This window comes from Myotis myotis, unplaced genomic scaffold (genome assembly GCF_014108235.1).
Source record: "Myotis myotis isolate mMyoMyo1 unplaced genomic scaffold, mMyoMyo1.p scaffold_m19_p_1, whole genome shotgun sequence".
In the NCBI taxonomy this organism is placed as follows: domain Eukaryota; kingdom Metazoa; phylum Chordata; class Mammalia; order Chiroptera; family Vespertilionidae; genus Myotis; species Myotis myotis.
In genome coordinates, this window is record NW_023416313.1 from 223053898 (window position 1) to 223069733 (window position 15836).

Consider the following 15836-nt stretch of genomic DNA (forward strand, 5'->3'; position numbering starts at 1 on the left):
TCAGCCTCCCTGCTCCCCCTGCTGCCTCCTGCAGGACCGCGACCATGACCTGCCTCTCAGACGCCCAGGACTGAAGGGGCAATGCCAGGGCCGCCTCTCCCCTGGCTGGCTCTTTGGTTTACGTCCATGTCGCCTTCTCCAGCACCTTTCCGTCCACCACACGCTTTTAAAAAATGACATTTCTACCGCTTTATTCACCCTGAACCTTCCCTATGACTCAGATTAAACGCTCCTGCCCACCCGGTGTGGCTCAGTGGTTGAGCGTTGGCCCATGAGCCAGGAGGTCATGGTTCCATTCCCGGTCAGGGCACAGGCCCAGGTTGCGGGCTCGGTCCCCAGTAGGGGGTGTGCAGGAGGCAGCCGATCAACGTTTCTCTCTCATCATTGATGTTTCTCTGTCTCTCTCCCTCTCTCTTCCTCTCTGAAATCAATTAAAAAAACATATTAAATAATGGAAAAGAATTAAACTCTCCCCCTGCTGAGCTGATGACTCAGATTCTGGAAGCTTCTCGGCCTCACAGTCCGTTCCTGGGGAAGCGTGTCCCCAGCGGTGCCCCCGGGTGTCGCCCACCTTCTGTGGACCGGTCAGTCTCACAGGCCGATCAGTGGCTTTTTTAAAAATAAATCTTTATTGTTGAAAGTATTACAAAGGTCCTGTTTTTGACCAATGGCTTTGATCCAGGTTCAACCTGAGGATGTTCTTTGTCGTGACCGTGCCACCGCCTGCCCTGGCCCAACCTTGCATCCGGGAAAATAAAGTCCTTGTGCGCCCGGCTGTCCTTCGCGATAACCACACCGATGCTGGGAACCAGGCCGTTTCCGTGCTAACTGCCTCCTCCCAGGCCCACGCCAGCTGGCACCAGAAAGGGCTGTGGCCTCTGCCCAGCGGCACGCCCGCAGCCGCACCCAGAGCTGCTTCTGGGACCTGGAGATGGAAAGTTTGTGTTTTTTTAAATCCTGAAGCACATTTTTTTTTTTTTTTGCCAAAATGGTTGGGCCGGGGCTCCCAGGACCAATCCTAGGTCCTTCTGGCCTTGACATCTACCCTCCGCCAGCTACCCCTGCCGCCCGCCGGCCACGGTGGCTCCTGGCGGCCGCTGGCTGCAGCCTTGGACCACGAAAGCGAGGGTGGCAAGGGACAGCCACAGGCCACATGGGCTGGCCGTCTGTTTTACTAGTAAACAGCCAGTGAATGTGGAACGGGTCTTGCATTTTTAAAGCAAAAATATGCTGTAAAATCAAACAATGTGCAACAGAGACTGCATGTGGCCTGCAAAGTCTAAAAATATGTATTGTCCGACGCTAAACAAAAACAGAGCAGCCCGGCTGATGTGAAGGTCCCTGGGCAGCGCCCGGAAGGCTCTGGGCCTGCCTTGGAGGGGCCGGTGCTGGTCCGCGCTGGTGGAGGAGGGGCGCCCCGGGGAGCGAGGGGCCCGGCCAGATCAGGCTGACAGCTGAGGGCGGAGGCCACTCCCCGGCCCAGCTCAGGGCCAGGCGCGGCCTGGCTCACAGATCTCAAGCCACAGCCTCAGCGGTCCCTTCCTCAGATGCCCTGGTCCACACTCACAGGGGAAAGAGGGGAAACGGAGGCCCAGAGAGGCCGCGGCGCCTGCTCCAAGGCCAGGGTCCTCTCCTCTCCTGTCTGATTTTAGGAGGCCCCTCCGCCCCCTCGGCCTCGTACTGCACAGCGTTTGCTTTGCTCGTTGGTTTCTGTAGTTGACATTCCCAAAGCGCCGGTCACTTCGCCCACTGGCACCGGGATGGCGAGGCTTTGGGGAGGGAGCGTGCTCTCAGCAGAGGGGACAGAGGTCGTGCCCGGTGCTGGCTGTGCCGACTGGTGAGGAGGCCTGGGCTTGGTGGTGAGGGGCTGGAAACGGGTCACGCTGGGGCCCGGGGGCCAGTGGGTGGACCACGCTGCCACAGATCACTGAAGTGGGCGAGTGGATGTGCGTTTAGAGAGAAAGCCTGTTTCAATAGCGCCCCGTGGACAGGTCTGGCGATGGAACGCGTTCATGAAGAAGTGTGTGGAGGGGCCGCAGGAGTTCCATTGGCGGTTGCGGTAACTGCTGTAGCATCGGTTTCCCCTGTAACCCCCCGCGTTTTATTCTCCGCCTCCCAAGCCTTTGTTCTGAGGAGCCCACAGGAAAGGTTAAGAGCCCAGCCCACTCCATTCACAGCCCCCACCGGCGTCTAGCTCACCCACCGCAGCCCCCACCCTGTTCCACGTGCACTTTCCCTCGGGGCATCTCCAGGCAGGGGCGCTGCCGCATTTGCTGCCGTGGCCGTGGCCGTGGTGGAGGCCAGCTGGGAGCACCTGCCGCATCCTGGGTTTCGTTGAGTTGGAAGGGAGGGGTTTGTGGGAGCAGGAACAAAGCCGGCCTCTGAACTCTGCCGCCACCTCACCACACCCCAGGGGGTTAGGCCCGTCCGCGGGGCTGATCCGTGGGTCGGAGGCCCGCCCAAGCCCCACCGCACCCATTTGATGTACCTCGGGGTCCCCAAACCTCCAGGCCTCAGGGGCCCGGGCATCCCGCTGGGAGGGCCGTCAAACCCCCTGCCTCTTGGTAACTAGAGCTTCCCATCGCCTGGCGGCTGAAACCTGGGAGCCTGTCTCCGCTCTCCCAGGTCTCGTTTTACACAAATGAAAGCGGAGCTTTTGGAAGCCGATCAAGCCACCCCCTGGATGAGAGGTGAAAGCCTCAGGCACCACGTTAGACGCTTTTCCCAGGAGCATTCACAGCCTGGGCGTGGCTGCGGGGAGCGAATTAAATTGTGAGAAGAAACCCAAGCCTCCGAAAGGAAGCCTGGTTGGGAGGCTGAGCCCTGAAGGGTGGGGGGTGGGGGTGCGTGGGCTCTCCCTGGGCACCCGCTCCCCCTCGCCGCAGGCACCCTTCCACGCGGTTCGAGGGCAGAGTCCGCCCCGTGCAGGGCCCCAGGGAGGGTGCCCAGAGTCCAGTCCACGCCTGTTGCACAGCCCACTGGTGGCTGCGAAGAAAGGGCCGGCAAACAGCTCAGCCGACGTTAAGAGCAGTTTGTTTGTTAAGCAATGGCTGCCCGTTCTGGAAGATTCACAGAGTGCCTAAGAGGAAAATAAGGAAACAGAACCTTCCAGCTGTGGCTCCATCCACCACAGACAACTGTCCTTCCCCAAGGGGCCTCCAGACACCGTGCCAGGGAGAGGCTGGGGGCACAGGGGCGGGGCCTCGCCCTCCTGCCCACGCCCCTCACGCAGGCCCGGCCCATGAGCACGCCAACGGCAAGGCCTCCCAACCTGTCTCTACCGTCTGTATGCGGTGGTGGTTCTGTTTTGCTTGTATTGGCTGTAGCGCTGTGACCACGACATGTGCCGTCTTGTCTCGGTTTGGTGCTGTCGTTTGACGCTAAGGATTCTCCATCGCAAATTCACCTGCAGCACATCCTTCCGCTGGCTGCACAGCGTTCCAAAGCCCACGGGTAGAGCACTTCTCTGCTTACGCCGCCCCCGGTATCGGGCGGCTGGATTGTTCTAGTTTTGCTTTGTCTTGTTTTGCCATTTTAACTAATGCTGTGGCCGGTTTCGGGTGCAGGAAACTTTATACCAGTTCTGGGCTATTTCAACGACATTCGCTGGAGGCTTACTCTGAAGGCAAGGCATTATGGGAGACTAGAGATTAAGCTAGACACATGCTTTACCTAAAATGCAGATTTAAAGAATTTTAATCCAAAGTAGCTTGGAGTTCCCATACACAGACAACAAGGACTGGCATCCAGGGGAGTTTTGCCAGCGCTTGGAGGGGTTTAGAGAAAGAGACTTCACCCACAGCGGAGGGGAGGGTGAGGGAGGGCGGGCAGTGCAGAGAGGGGCTGGTTAGGCCGGACACCTACCAGCAGGCAGGCCTCCCAGGCAGCTGGTGTCAGCGGCGGCCGGCCAGGGCAGGTGGTGTGTGGCTCGGCGAGGCCCGGGGCTAACAGGCCGTCCCGCCTGGCATGTTACTTTCAGGGGCGAGTGTCAGCGTGGCTGATGCCAAAAGTGGTTTCTGAAATTGAGGCTTTTGATTCATTCAGATCAAGATTCATTATCTGTTGCTGACACCTCAGGCCACTGTGTTTGAGGGTCAGAGGGCGGTCCCCTGTGTCCCCAGGTCGGTGAGCCCTGAGCAGGGAGGCTGAGAGGCCAGAGAGAGTCCCCGCCTCCCGGGCGCCCTGGGCCCGCTGTCGGGCTCCCCGACAGGAGAGCCAGGCCTGTGCGCCGTTCCTGCCTGTCTCCAGGCCTTGGCTCTTTGACAAACATAATCACCCGGACTATGCCCCCCTGTCTGAGCACAGGGGTGGGGTGGACCTGTCCATAGGCACAGTCTCCCCCACCCTCTCGGCCACCATCCACCTGCCCTGGGCCCCTCATCTGCCTGTCCTGGGCCCCCCATCTGCCTGCCCTGGGCCCCCATCTGCCTGTCCTGGGCCCCCCATCTGCCTGCCCTGGGCCCCGATCTGCCTATCCTGGGCCCCCCATTTGCCTGCCCTGGGTCCCCCACCCACCTGCCCTGGGCCCCCATCTGCCTGCCCTGGGCCCCCCACCCACCTGCCCTGGGCCCCCTGTGTCCCACCCACCTGCCTGCCTTGCCCCCCACCCACCTGCCCTGGGCCCCCTGCGTCCCGCCCACCTGCCCCATCTCACCTGGTCCTGCCTCCAGCCCGCAGGTGCCATGACTCAACAGCCCCAGGAGGGCTTCGAGGGCAGCGTGGAGGACGCCCGGGAGTGGATGAAGGCGGTGCAGGAGCGGCTGCAGATCAATGACAACACCCAGGGGCCCCGGGCCGCCCTGGAGGCCCGGCTGCGGGAGACCGAGGTAGGCAGAGGCCTGGCCTCGCCCTGTGGCTGGGCCGGGATCCCTCCAGCTCAGCCCCAGGTTTACGGGGACTGTCACGGGGTGGGGGGACTCGCCTGTGTTCCTCAGACTCCGGTGTTCAGTCTCCCGGGGACTGGGGTTTAAGTGCAGGCTCTGATCCCGGAGGGTGGCATTTCTGAGATGCACCAGGGGACCTACTGCTTCCGCTCCTTGGGCCACTTTCAGGGTAAGGGTCCAGAGCCCCCCTCTGGCCCTCCTGGCCTAGCAGGGCACGCACAGCCAGGTGGGTCCCCAGCCCAGCTGGCCCAGCCCTGGCTCCCCTCCTCCCTGTGGCCAGATCTGGGAGGGCCCAGGTTGGCCTTCGGGGCCTGGGGAGGGGCTGTGCCCCATGAGAGTGACTCCTTTGGCTTCTCCAGGGCCTGGTCCCCCTTCCCCCATGCACCAAGCAGGGCTCAGGGCGTATGGTGGTGCAGAGGGGGCGGGGTAAGAGGGTGGCAGCCTGGAATACCAGCCGAGGCCCTCGACCTTCTTCTGTAACAGAGGGGCAGTGGGTTGGAGGTTTGGAAGGTCGGGGACTGAGGGAGAAGAGTTGGCAGCCCAGAGCCCCTTCCCTCCTCAGACGGCAGGCTCCTCATGATCGGACGATTATTCCCGGGGGCACTGGGAGCGGGGAGCTGAGGCTCATTCAACACCCACTGTGCTCACGGCTGCACTATCCGGGCTCCAGTTTCATTTCACAAAAGCCCTGTGAGGGTGGTTTTATTGTTCGTACTTTTCAATAGTGAGACGCATTCATAGACACAGTGACGGGCCCAAATCCGAGGCGTTGATCTGGTTGAGGCTTGAATCCAGGGCTGAGTGCGGACACCTGGGCAGGGGAGGTGGGTGAGGCAGGCCCTGTGCTCAGGTTCACAGTGTAACAGGGCACAGGTGTGCACATGGTCTGGGCGGCCACACAAGCACGAATGAGGAACATCCATCCGTAGCAAGGATCTGGTGATGTTATTCTTCTCCTCTACAACCATCCGTGGCTCCCCATTGCCCACCGAAAAAATACCAATGTCACCTGGAAAGTCACTCACTGTCTGCACAGCCCTATTTTCCAGCCTCACGCCCTGCCCCCACCCCCATCCCCAAAACCCCACCTTACAAGCACTGCCTCCTCCTGTCGGCAGAAAACCTCCTAAACTGCCTATCACTACACCTTTGTCTGTGCTGCTGCCTCTACTTGGCACACCTTTGGTTTGGGTGCAGGTGTGGGTGTGAAATGAAACACTCCCTGCCCGCATCTCTCCTGAGCCCCCCTCTGCCCCCCGCCCCTGGGATTCTGCCTGCAGACACCACCGCCTGGTGGTGCACTCACTGTCTCAGCCTGGTCCCTTTGGAACCTGCACCTTTTGCAGCAGGTCATGACCTGGCTGGTGGTCTGGCCTCAGGGAAGCCATGGTTCTCAGGAAGAGCCATTGGCGAGGCCAGGGTGAGTGGCCCTGGAGGCCGAGGGAGCGCTTCCATTGGGGGGTGGGGGGGTCAGAACCTGACCTGGAGCCTGGGAGCGGGCCTCGTCCTGGGTGTGCCCAGGGGCTCTCCCCCCAGCTCACGTGCTCTCCCACGGGCTCAGGGGCGCTGATCTGCGATGTGCTTTGACATTTCAAAACCGACTTTGCAATAAAAAAAACACTCACTCCTGTGGTCTGGTGAAAGCCAGTGGCTGGTGCCTTCTTCGCCTCCGGCTCCGGGACCTCCCCCGGCGTCTAGCGTCTCCCTGGGGCCCCTCCACCAGCTCGGTGGTGCCCAGCCCAGGGCCCGCCGGCTGGGTGGCCGGGAGGTGCGCGTCCATTCAGTTCTGAGGTGTGTGGCCGGGAGCGAGCCCCGTGCCCTCCCACGACCTGGTTCTCCATCAGTGAAACGGGAGAACCCCTCGGCCCTCGTGGGCTGAGCTTCCAGGACCCTCATGCAGGTGAGGCGTCTGGGTGGGAGCCCGAGAGGCTGTTGGTCCCGGAAGCAGGACACAGAGGCTGAGAGCCTGAGTCCGGGGCCCAGGCCTGGGTTTGAGTCCTGGCTATGGCGGTGGCACCCTGGGGAGTTTTCTGAGCTGCGGGCTTCGGCGTGCTCCCGGGAAGGGGCGAGGTGCTGCCTTGCAGGAGGGGGAGGGTCGAGGGGAAGGATGCCTGGCGTGCCTGGCACGGTGCAGGGCCCGCGGCGGAGCCGCCCACCGAGGCGTTGTTTCTGTGGCCCTGGTGCAGGGTGCAGGCACGCGGACCGTCCTGCCACCTGGGGCCTCGGGAGCAGCTCCTAGGTCCCCGGCTCATCTCTCCGTCTGCTCCCAGCCTCCTCACCTGCCCTTGGGCCTGCGCAGCCAGGTGCCTCCCAGCCGGCCCCGGGCCCTCTGGTCAGGGGGTGCCAGCATTTCCTGGGGCCTGGCTTCCCAAAGCCGGACGCTCTGTCCCTAAACGCTCTGTGCGTGCCCTGCTGGCTTCACCTTTGTTCAGGCCCCATCTCAACCGCCTGCCCATCACGGAGGCTCCGTGCCAGTGCCGCCTGCTCAGGAAGCCCTCTTGGACCCCCCGCCCCTCCGTGGAGCTCCAACAATACATGGTATCTCCTGGCCCTTCTACAGCCTCTGTGCTCCTGTCTGCAGACCCCCCAGCCTGCAGGCACTGCCATGTTTGTTCCTCCTGGACTCCAGTGCCCAGTGCAGTGCCCACAGCTGTACCCAGCACAGTGCCCACAGCTGTACCCAGCACAGTGCCCACAGCTGTACCCAGAGCAGTGCCCACAGCTGTACACAGCACAGACCCCACAACTGTACCCAGAGCAGTGCTCACAGCTGTACCCAGAGCAGTGCCCACAGCTGTACCCAGAGCAGTGCTCACAGCTGTACCCAGAGCAGTGCCCACAGCTGTACCCAGCATAGACCCCACAACTGTACCCAGTGCAGTGCCCAGCACAGTGCCCACAGCTGTGCCCAGCGCAGTGCCCAGAGCTGTGCCCAGCGCAGTGCCCAGCACAGTGCCCACAGATGTGCCCAGTGCAGTGCCCCAGTGAGGTAGACAAAGCAGGGATGGTTATCTCAGGGTGAGAAAGGGCGGCCCAGAGTGGTCGAGAGACCTGCCTGGGATCACACAGCTACCCGTGGGCCTCCTCCCCCACCGCACCCACAGGGAGAGTCAGAGACAGCCAGCCCCCGAGGACATCAGCCTGTGAACGTGACTGCCAGCCCCCTTCATGCACATCAGCTGGGGAGGGCGGGAGCTTTAGGTACATGCAGACTCGAAGGTAAGGAGACGATGATCTCAGTGAGCAGTCAGCCCTGGCGAGTGTGCTGTGAGCCAGGCCAGTGCTGACGCGCTCCCTGTGGCTGTGCTCCCTGGAGCCCTGGGGCAGAGCCGCCATCTCCCAGGTCAAGGCCTGGAGCGGGAGTACCAGGGAGTGGCCTTGGACTTGGGCCAAGCTTTAGTTGCCAAAGAACTAGAATGATCACGGTTAATAGTGACAATAGCTAGCACGTTGTCTGTTAGACTTGGTCCTCCAAGCAGCCCAAGCCGGGGTGAGATTACCTGCAGGATGCTCTTGGGGCCGGAGCCCGAGAGGCTGGGAGGGAGGAGGCCCGTCCAATGCAGGTCCGGCCTGAGTCCAGGGGAGGGGGAGCGACTCAGACTGCCTTACCGTTCTGAGGGGGTTTGGCAAGGCCGTGGGTCATCCTGAACCAGACACCCCTCACTGGAGCCCGCTGTTCCCCAGGAACGGGCCTCCCTCAGCATTCCTGCCTGGTCCCTGGTGGGAGCAGCTGAGGGGCGAGGCTTTGGTGCAAATTCAGATGATTCTGGAGCCTTGGCGGGGGCCCTAGGTCAGCTCCGCTCCCCACATAGACCCGCGAAGCACAGTCTCACAGCTTCACACGGTGACACGTACTTTGTCGTTTAATTCTGAAAAGAGAATTTGAGAGCTAAGTACTCTGGACATCCCCATTTTACAGATGGTAACACCAAGTCCGGGGAGATCATGAAACTTGTCTGAGTTCACACAGCAAGGAACGGGCCACGCGAGGAAGGGAGGGAACTCAGGGCATCAGACAGTTTGTCCTTCCGTGCTCACCTGCGAGAGACGCTCACCTGTCCGAATTCAAATAGCGGGCCCGGAGCCATGACGTATGGCGAACACGAGACCTTTAATGCGGTCTTGCAAGAGCGGTGTCTGGTTGAGCAGGCGCACTCAGAGCCGCCATCACAGGCTGTTTATCTTTGCGGTGTGATTCCCTCCCCAGTTCCTCATCGGTGGAGCACTATGGGGTTAACAGTCCCCCTCCCCCCATGTCGCCTCGGTCTTATTGTCCCTATTGGGTTATTTAAAAATACGGGCTGAGGCCTTTTTTTTTTAGTTGTCTCCACCTCCCTCTGTCTAGTCATGGCGGGCAGATCTTCCTGGAAAATGTGCTGCTGGTCATGTACAGAGTTCTTCATTCTTGTACCCTCTCCCCTCCTCCCGCTGCTCTGTTTGCCCTGGGAAATTCAGTAACCATTTCCGTTACAAGCTGACCGCTTCCTACATAACCCTCGCTCCTGCGCCCACCCTCAGAGCTGCCGCAGGCTGCCCCGGGCCCCGGAGAAGGTGCGGGGGCCACTGTTCGAACCCCAGCACCTCCGGGCTCAGCGTCCAGGCTCCTCCATCACACGCCGGCTGTGGCTCTGCCCGCTCGCACTCTGTTTAACCCCTGAAAACTGGCTTTTGTGCCCACGACAGAAAATATGCCAGCTGGAGCCGGAGGGGCGCGTGAAGGTGGACCTGGTGCTGCAGGCGGCCGAGGCGCTCCTGGCCTGCTGCCCCGAGGACCAGAAGCCCGCGGTCCTGGCGCGGCTAAGGGACATCAAGGCCCAGTGGGAGGAGACGGTCACCTACATGATTCACTGTCACAGGTAGGGCCGCCGGGGACCTGGCGGGCTTTGTCTGCCGTTGCCCCAACCCTGCTTGCCCACTGCCACCCTGGCCTGGCACCCCCGCCCAAGGGACATTCCTTCAGTGCCGGGCTCGCTGGGAACGGGGCGTTCTCTTGGGATGTTAGCCAGCCCTGCCTGCCTCGTTCTAATTATATTCAAGCTTAACGATGAGAATAGACGGTGGGAGCCCAGCTTGTTTTGCCAACAATTAATTCTGGTTTGACTTGTCATGTGCCCATCGCCAGCAGAAGGGAATGGCCCCGAATGGGAGAATGGCCCCGGAGGAGGGAGGGAGGCTGTCTCCTGCTAGCCTTTTAGCCCAGCTTCTCGGCCTGTGGGGAGCCAGGCCGGGCGGATGGGGGTTGGACAGAGGGGGGCCTCCCACTCTGGCGGCTGCTTGCTGTATGGCCTTGGGAAAGTTACTTGACTTCTCTGAGCCTCAGGCTTCTCATCTAGACAGTGGGTATAATCAGATGTTCCTTGAAGGCTGTCAGGAGGATGGAAGGGGGAGATAGCAAAGCACACAGTAGGCCTTCAGCAAACGGGTGCACCATCATTTTTGTTTAATATATTTTTTATTGATTTCAGAGAGGAAGGGAGAGGGACAGAGAGAGAGATGAGAGAGAATCATTGATCAGCTGCCTCCTGCAGGCCTCACACTGGGGATCGAGCCCACAACCCGGGCATGTGCCCTGACTGGGAATCGAACTGTGACTTCCTGGTTCACAGGTCAACGTTTAGCCCCTGAGCCATGCCGGCCAAGCACCATCTTAAAACCAGGATGCTAAGTGAGCTGGGGGAACTTTCACTTTTGCTTTTCATCCCTTGTCACTTGGAATTCCCAAGTGGCTCGATATGACCGCACAGACAGTGCCACATCCATGTTATAGTTGGGGAAACTGAGGCGAGTGAGGAGGCAGGGTTGTGCAGCAAGTTTATGGCGTCCCTGGAACCCACACGCAGGCCCTCAACTTCTGTCCCCACTGTGGGGTGACAAGCCCACAGATACTGCTGCACCCTGCAAATGATCAGACACACTCCCGGCGGCATTTTGGTGTCTGTTAGTGGGGTTTAGGGCTGGAATTTGGGGTGCTGGTAGCTAAGGCCCCATAAGCCGCATTAGCAAGGCTGCGGGTCTCAGAGCGGATCTGGGACTGAGCCACCCTGACCCTTAGCCCCTGGGAGCTTACCCCGTAGACACAGGGTCCGGGCCGGCAGGACTGAACAGAGGCCTGGAATCCGAGTGTCCGAGTGTGAGCTGCCCAGGCGGCGCCGAGGCCCCGAGAGGGCGTCCCCCTGTCCCCTCCCACAGCCCCTCATCCCCGGAGCCAGCTGAGCGGCTGGTCACGACCCGTGTCTCTGCGCCCACAGCCGCATCGAGTGGGTGTGGCTGCACTGGAGCGAGTACCTCCTGGCCCGCGACGAGTTCTACCGCTGGTTCCAGAGGATGACGGTGGCGCTGGCGCCGCCCGTGGAGCTGCAGCTGGGCCTGAAGGAGAAGCAGTGGCAGCTGGGCCAGGCCCAGGTGCTGCTGCACGACGTGGGCCACCAGGCCATGCTCCTGGACCGGCTGCTGGAGGAGGCGGCCTCCCTGTTCCACAGGATCGGGGACCCCAGCGTGGACGAGGACGCCCAGAAGAGGATGAAGGCAGAGTACGAGGCCGTGAAGGCCAGAGCCCAGGTGGGGGAGCAGTGGGCTGTCTACCCTCCCGCCATTTTCCCATCTCGTCTACCCCACCATTTGCTAAGTAACCATCCAGCCACCCATCGACTCCCCACCCACCAGCACCCACCCACCGGCATTCATCCATCTCTCCACCTCCCTGTCCACTCGCCCACTTATGTCCCCACTGCACTGCCAAATCTCCCTTTCACTGTCCCCCCATTCACTACCTCATTCCTCCACGTACCTGCCCAGCCATCTATGCAAGTACCCACCCTCCCATACATCTCTTTTCTCATTGCTCACCACCAACCTAACTAATCTCCTATTCGTCTTGACAACCACTTACTCCCCCTCCCAGCCAGCTACCTACTCATCAACCCGCCCACCTCTTCACCCACCCGCTCACTCATCCATCTCTCCACTATGACTGCCCACCACTCTTGACCCCTTCACCCACCTACCTACTCACTCACTACCTGTCACCCATCTGCTCATCTACCCACTCACTACCTAACTACCCCCCTGCCAATCTTCTGTCTACCCATCCAACTATCCCTCCACCACCCACCCACCCATCGACCCGTTGTCTACCATCCGTACACCCAGTGTCACTCCGTGCTGCATACACAGGTGGTGCTTAATGTGTGTGGTTGACCTACTGACCGATGGTTCATAGACCGACACTCAACCAGTGAGCCACACTGGCTGGGCTGGAGGGAGATTCTTGATGAGGACGCCTGGTCGCGGGGTGCGGGGGGTGAGCAGGAGCACTGCCCTCAGCGAGGAGAGAGCAGGCTGGTAGCCGGTGGGGTCCTGCGTGTTTATTTCGCTGAGGGGTTTTAGTCGGGCGGTTCCATTTCCTGAAGGGCCAGGGCCATGGCGGCATCCTCTTCCCCTGCTTCCTGTCTCACAGGGGCGTTCGTCCGGCATCTGGGCAGGAATCACATCGTCCGCGCAGCCCGTGCCCAGCTGCGTCCGCGCCGCCCTGGTTGGCTGGTTGGGTTTTGACACCCTGACAGCTCTGCCAGCCGCAGGTGGCTTCACTGTTTGGTCTAACGAGCGAAGGCTGCGCACTCTCCCATTTGTCACCCTGTCATCCTCCCCCGTGGGGCCCGGCGGCGGCTGGACCGTGCTCTCTGCTCGCTCCGCCTGGCACGGAGCTCGCCTGGATGGCTGCCCTGCTTGGCCGCGGTCCTGTCCGGGGCCTCTCCCCGAGGCTTTATTTACTCTGTCCCAGGTGCCAGCACCTCATCTCACACACACACACACACACACACACACACTCGCACGCCAGCCAGCCGCACGCTCATTGGAGAAGTTGCCTCATTACAGCATCTGTAACCGTCAGAGCCGACCCGCACTGACCCCTGCGCATTCTTCCCGAGCCGCTTTGTCTCATAAACGAGCCTTTCCTGCGGGAGGAGGAAGCCTGGATGGAGGCAGATGGCCCGTGAAGGGGCAGCCGCAGGGCAGCGCGAAGGAGCGGCTGTCGCTAGTCCCCTTTGGCGTTTGAGCAGCGTGTTCCCGTCTGCGCGTGAGCTGTTGAAGCTGCGAGCCTGGCTTCCGTTAGAGGGTTCTCAGCTCTCCGCTGAAGGCGTGGCCCTGTGCCTTGGTTTCCCCGTCTCTAAAATGGGGGCATTTTCTCCTTGCAATGGTGGTAGCGAAGGTTTGAAGGAATGGATCGGTGTTTCTGCATTTACAAGCAGCCTCTCAAGCCGTGTGCAGCAGCAGGAAAGCATCTGAGTCTGTCTGTCCACACTTCCCAGCTGAGAACGTCTGACTTTGATTCGTACCTGCTGCTGGGCAGGGCTGGCCCCCTGGCCGAGAGCTCAGCTCGGCAAACCCCGGCCCTCGGGCCGGATCCAGCCCACCTCTTGATTTCGCCTGGCCTGTGAGCGAAAAGTGGTTTTTACATTTTTTAAAATATATTTTATTGATTTTTTACAGAGAGGAAGGGAGAGGGATAGAGTTAGAAACATCGATTAGAGAGAAATATCGATCAGCTGCCTCCTGCACACCCCCTACTGGGGATGTGCCCACAACCCAGGTACATGCCCTTGACCGGAATGGAACCTGGGACCTTTCAGTCCGCAGGCCGACGCTCTATCCACTTAGCCAAACCGGTTAGGGCAGTTTTTACATTTTTGAATGATTGCAGGGAAAATAAAAACCAGAATATTCCATGACATGTATAAATATGAAGTAAAAATTTTGGTTTTACCAGAAGATACCCCACCTTGGTGTGGTGCCTGGGGCTGCTCTGAGCTGCTAGGGCAGGAGCAGCGCCTGGGAGGTGGAGTAGCTGCGACAGAAACCACGGGGCGGTGAAGCAAACCGTCTGCCGTTGGCCAACGCCTGGTCTAGAGCTGTGACGGGGAGCCCGACACGGGCCCTGTGAGTCCTGGCTCCAAGGCCCTGTGCGAGCCGGGTGGCCTCGCAGCTGGACGTGGGCGTGACGGCGGGTTTGGTGGCTGTGGTGAAGGTTATGCTTGCCCAGGCCGGCCGGCCCTCAGGCGCTTTTACCTGCTTTTGAAATGGAAACCCCCTCGCTCCCCCGTGGAAAACCCCGCTGCAGGCATGCCCCCTGCACTCTTCCTGCCGCTGGGGAAGCGTTCACATGGCTGCCCTGAGCTGCCCCCGGGGCTAACCCACGAGGGCAGCCTGTCTGTGGGGGCCTCGGTCCCCCAGCAGGAGCCACAGCAGGGAAGGCTGTTCACTGAGCCCGGGCAGCGGGCGATTCTTCAGAGAAGGGGGGCTGCAGGGTAGCCCCGCAGAGCAGCCAGCGGTGCCGGCCAGCGGTGCTCCGTCACTTCGCGCTCGCGGCTGCCGGTGCTGCTTGCGGGAGCTGCGGCTCTGACGTTCAGTCCACGGCACCCAGTGAGGCGGGTACTGTTAACACACCACACCGATGGGGAGGCTCGAGGCGGGCCAGGGTTCCAGTCGCAGCAGTGGGCTCTCCAGCCCAGGATGGGGACCGCATCTGCCCTTGACCTCCAGGCTGTGGCACTTGGACCTGAGCCTGGGGGCAGGAGGGAGCCAGGGAGGGGTTTAAAGAGATGGTGCCGTGATCAGAGGTGTGTTTTGGAAAAACCGAGTTCCTGGGCGCACAGTAGGTCTTCTGTCAGGAACATGGTTATTTTCCCAAAGGTCAGTCCCCCTCAGACGACCGTCTTGTCCCCCGTGTGGGCTGAACTTCAGTGGGACTATCAGAAGGTAGAACTGCCCTCCCCGTCCTTGGGAGGAAATGGGGCACACGCCATTGTCACGGGCGGAAACCCCAGGACCAGCCTTACCGCCTGGGCTTGCCCCTCGGTGCTTTCCCGGCAGGCGATGACCTGGGACAGCCTTTCACCTCTCTGGGCCTCAGTTTCCCTGTCGGTCGGACTGGGTTAGCAGTACTGCCATGGGATGGGTGGCTGGGAGGGTTCGGGGAGCTGATACTGTCCGTGCTGTTCCTGGAGCAGCTCTGGCGCCGCGGGGACGCTCGGGTGAGTGTCTGGGGCAGCAGTTGCTGTTACCAGGCCCCCGACTGAGTGCTGTTCCCGGGACAGGCCCAGCCCCGAATGCTTGGGTCTAAGAAGATGAGAAAAAGAGCCCGGCCGGTGTGGCTCAGTGGTTGAGTGTTGACCTATGAACCAGGAGGTCACGGTTAGATCCCCAGTCAGGGCACATGTCCGGGTTGTGAGCTCGATCCCCAGTGGGGGGTGTGCAGAAGGGAGCCGATCAATGATACTCTCTCATCATTTATGTTTCTCTCTCTCTCTCTCTCCCTCTCCCTTCCTCTCTGAGATCAATAAAAATATATTTTAAAAAAGATAGAGAAGGGTGTCTGGGACTTCTTTATTTCCAGCAAAAGGGCTGACATATCCCAGAATCCCAGACCCTCTACATGCACGCGCACACACATACACGCACACACACACAGGCCCCAAGGCCAGGCGGCCAGGCTTCCCTCATGGCAGTCCTCTCCCCTCCCCAGGACCGAGTGGACCTGCTGGAGCAGGTGACCCAGGAGCATGAGCGCTTCCAGGCGGACATGGACGAGCTGCAGCTGTGGCTGCAGGCGGTGGTGGCGAAGGTGAACGGCTGCGTGGGGCGGAGCTGCTCGCTGCCCGCTGGCCGCCGGCTCTCGGCGCTGCAGGTAACTGGGCTGTGTCCACCGAGGGCCGCCAGGGAGCCCGCACAGGTTCACGTTTATGTCACGGGGAGCCGGGGCCAAGGGAGGTGCAGACCTCCACGCCCACAGGTCCCACGCGAGGAGAAGCGTGGAATCTGGTGGCGAATGTTTGGGGCCTCGGCCGCCTCATGGAAACTCCTGAGCCAGCAGAGCATTTGGAAGCCCAGGGCCACGGCAGGGTGGTCTCCCTAGACCAGGGGTCTCGCACGGGGCCTGTCAGGGTAGCCCAGATG

The 15836-nt window shown here is 61.0% G+C and overlaps 1 protein-coding gene across 6 annotated transcripts in view; it reads left to right on the forward strand.

The window, feature by feature from the left end:
• SYNE3 (spectrin repeat containing nuclear envelope family member 3) overlaps positions 1–15836 on the forward strand; it is a 68388-nt gene that overhangs the window by 27183 nt on the left and 25369 nt on the right. For 5 of the 6 annotated variants that reach the window (XM_036317869.1, XM_036317880.1, XM_036317891.1 and 2 more), the window contains exons 2-5: positions 4671–4826; positions 9567–9739; positions 11132–11441; positions 15406–15567. In XM_036317869.1, coding sequence (XP_036173762.1) covers positions 4683–4826; positions 9567–9739; positions 11132–11441; positions 15406–15567 — 789 coding nt within the window. In that variant the 5' untranslated portion in view covers positions 4671–4682. Of the gene's footprint in view, positions 1–4670; positions 4827–9566; positions 9740–11131; positions 11442–15405; positions 15568–15836 lie in introns of those variants that run through there. The other variant, XM_036317899.1, reaches the window with a different exon arrangement.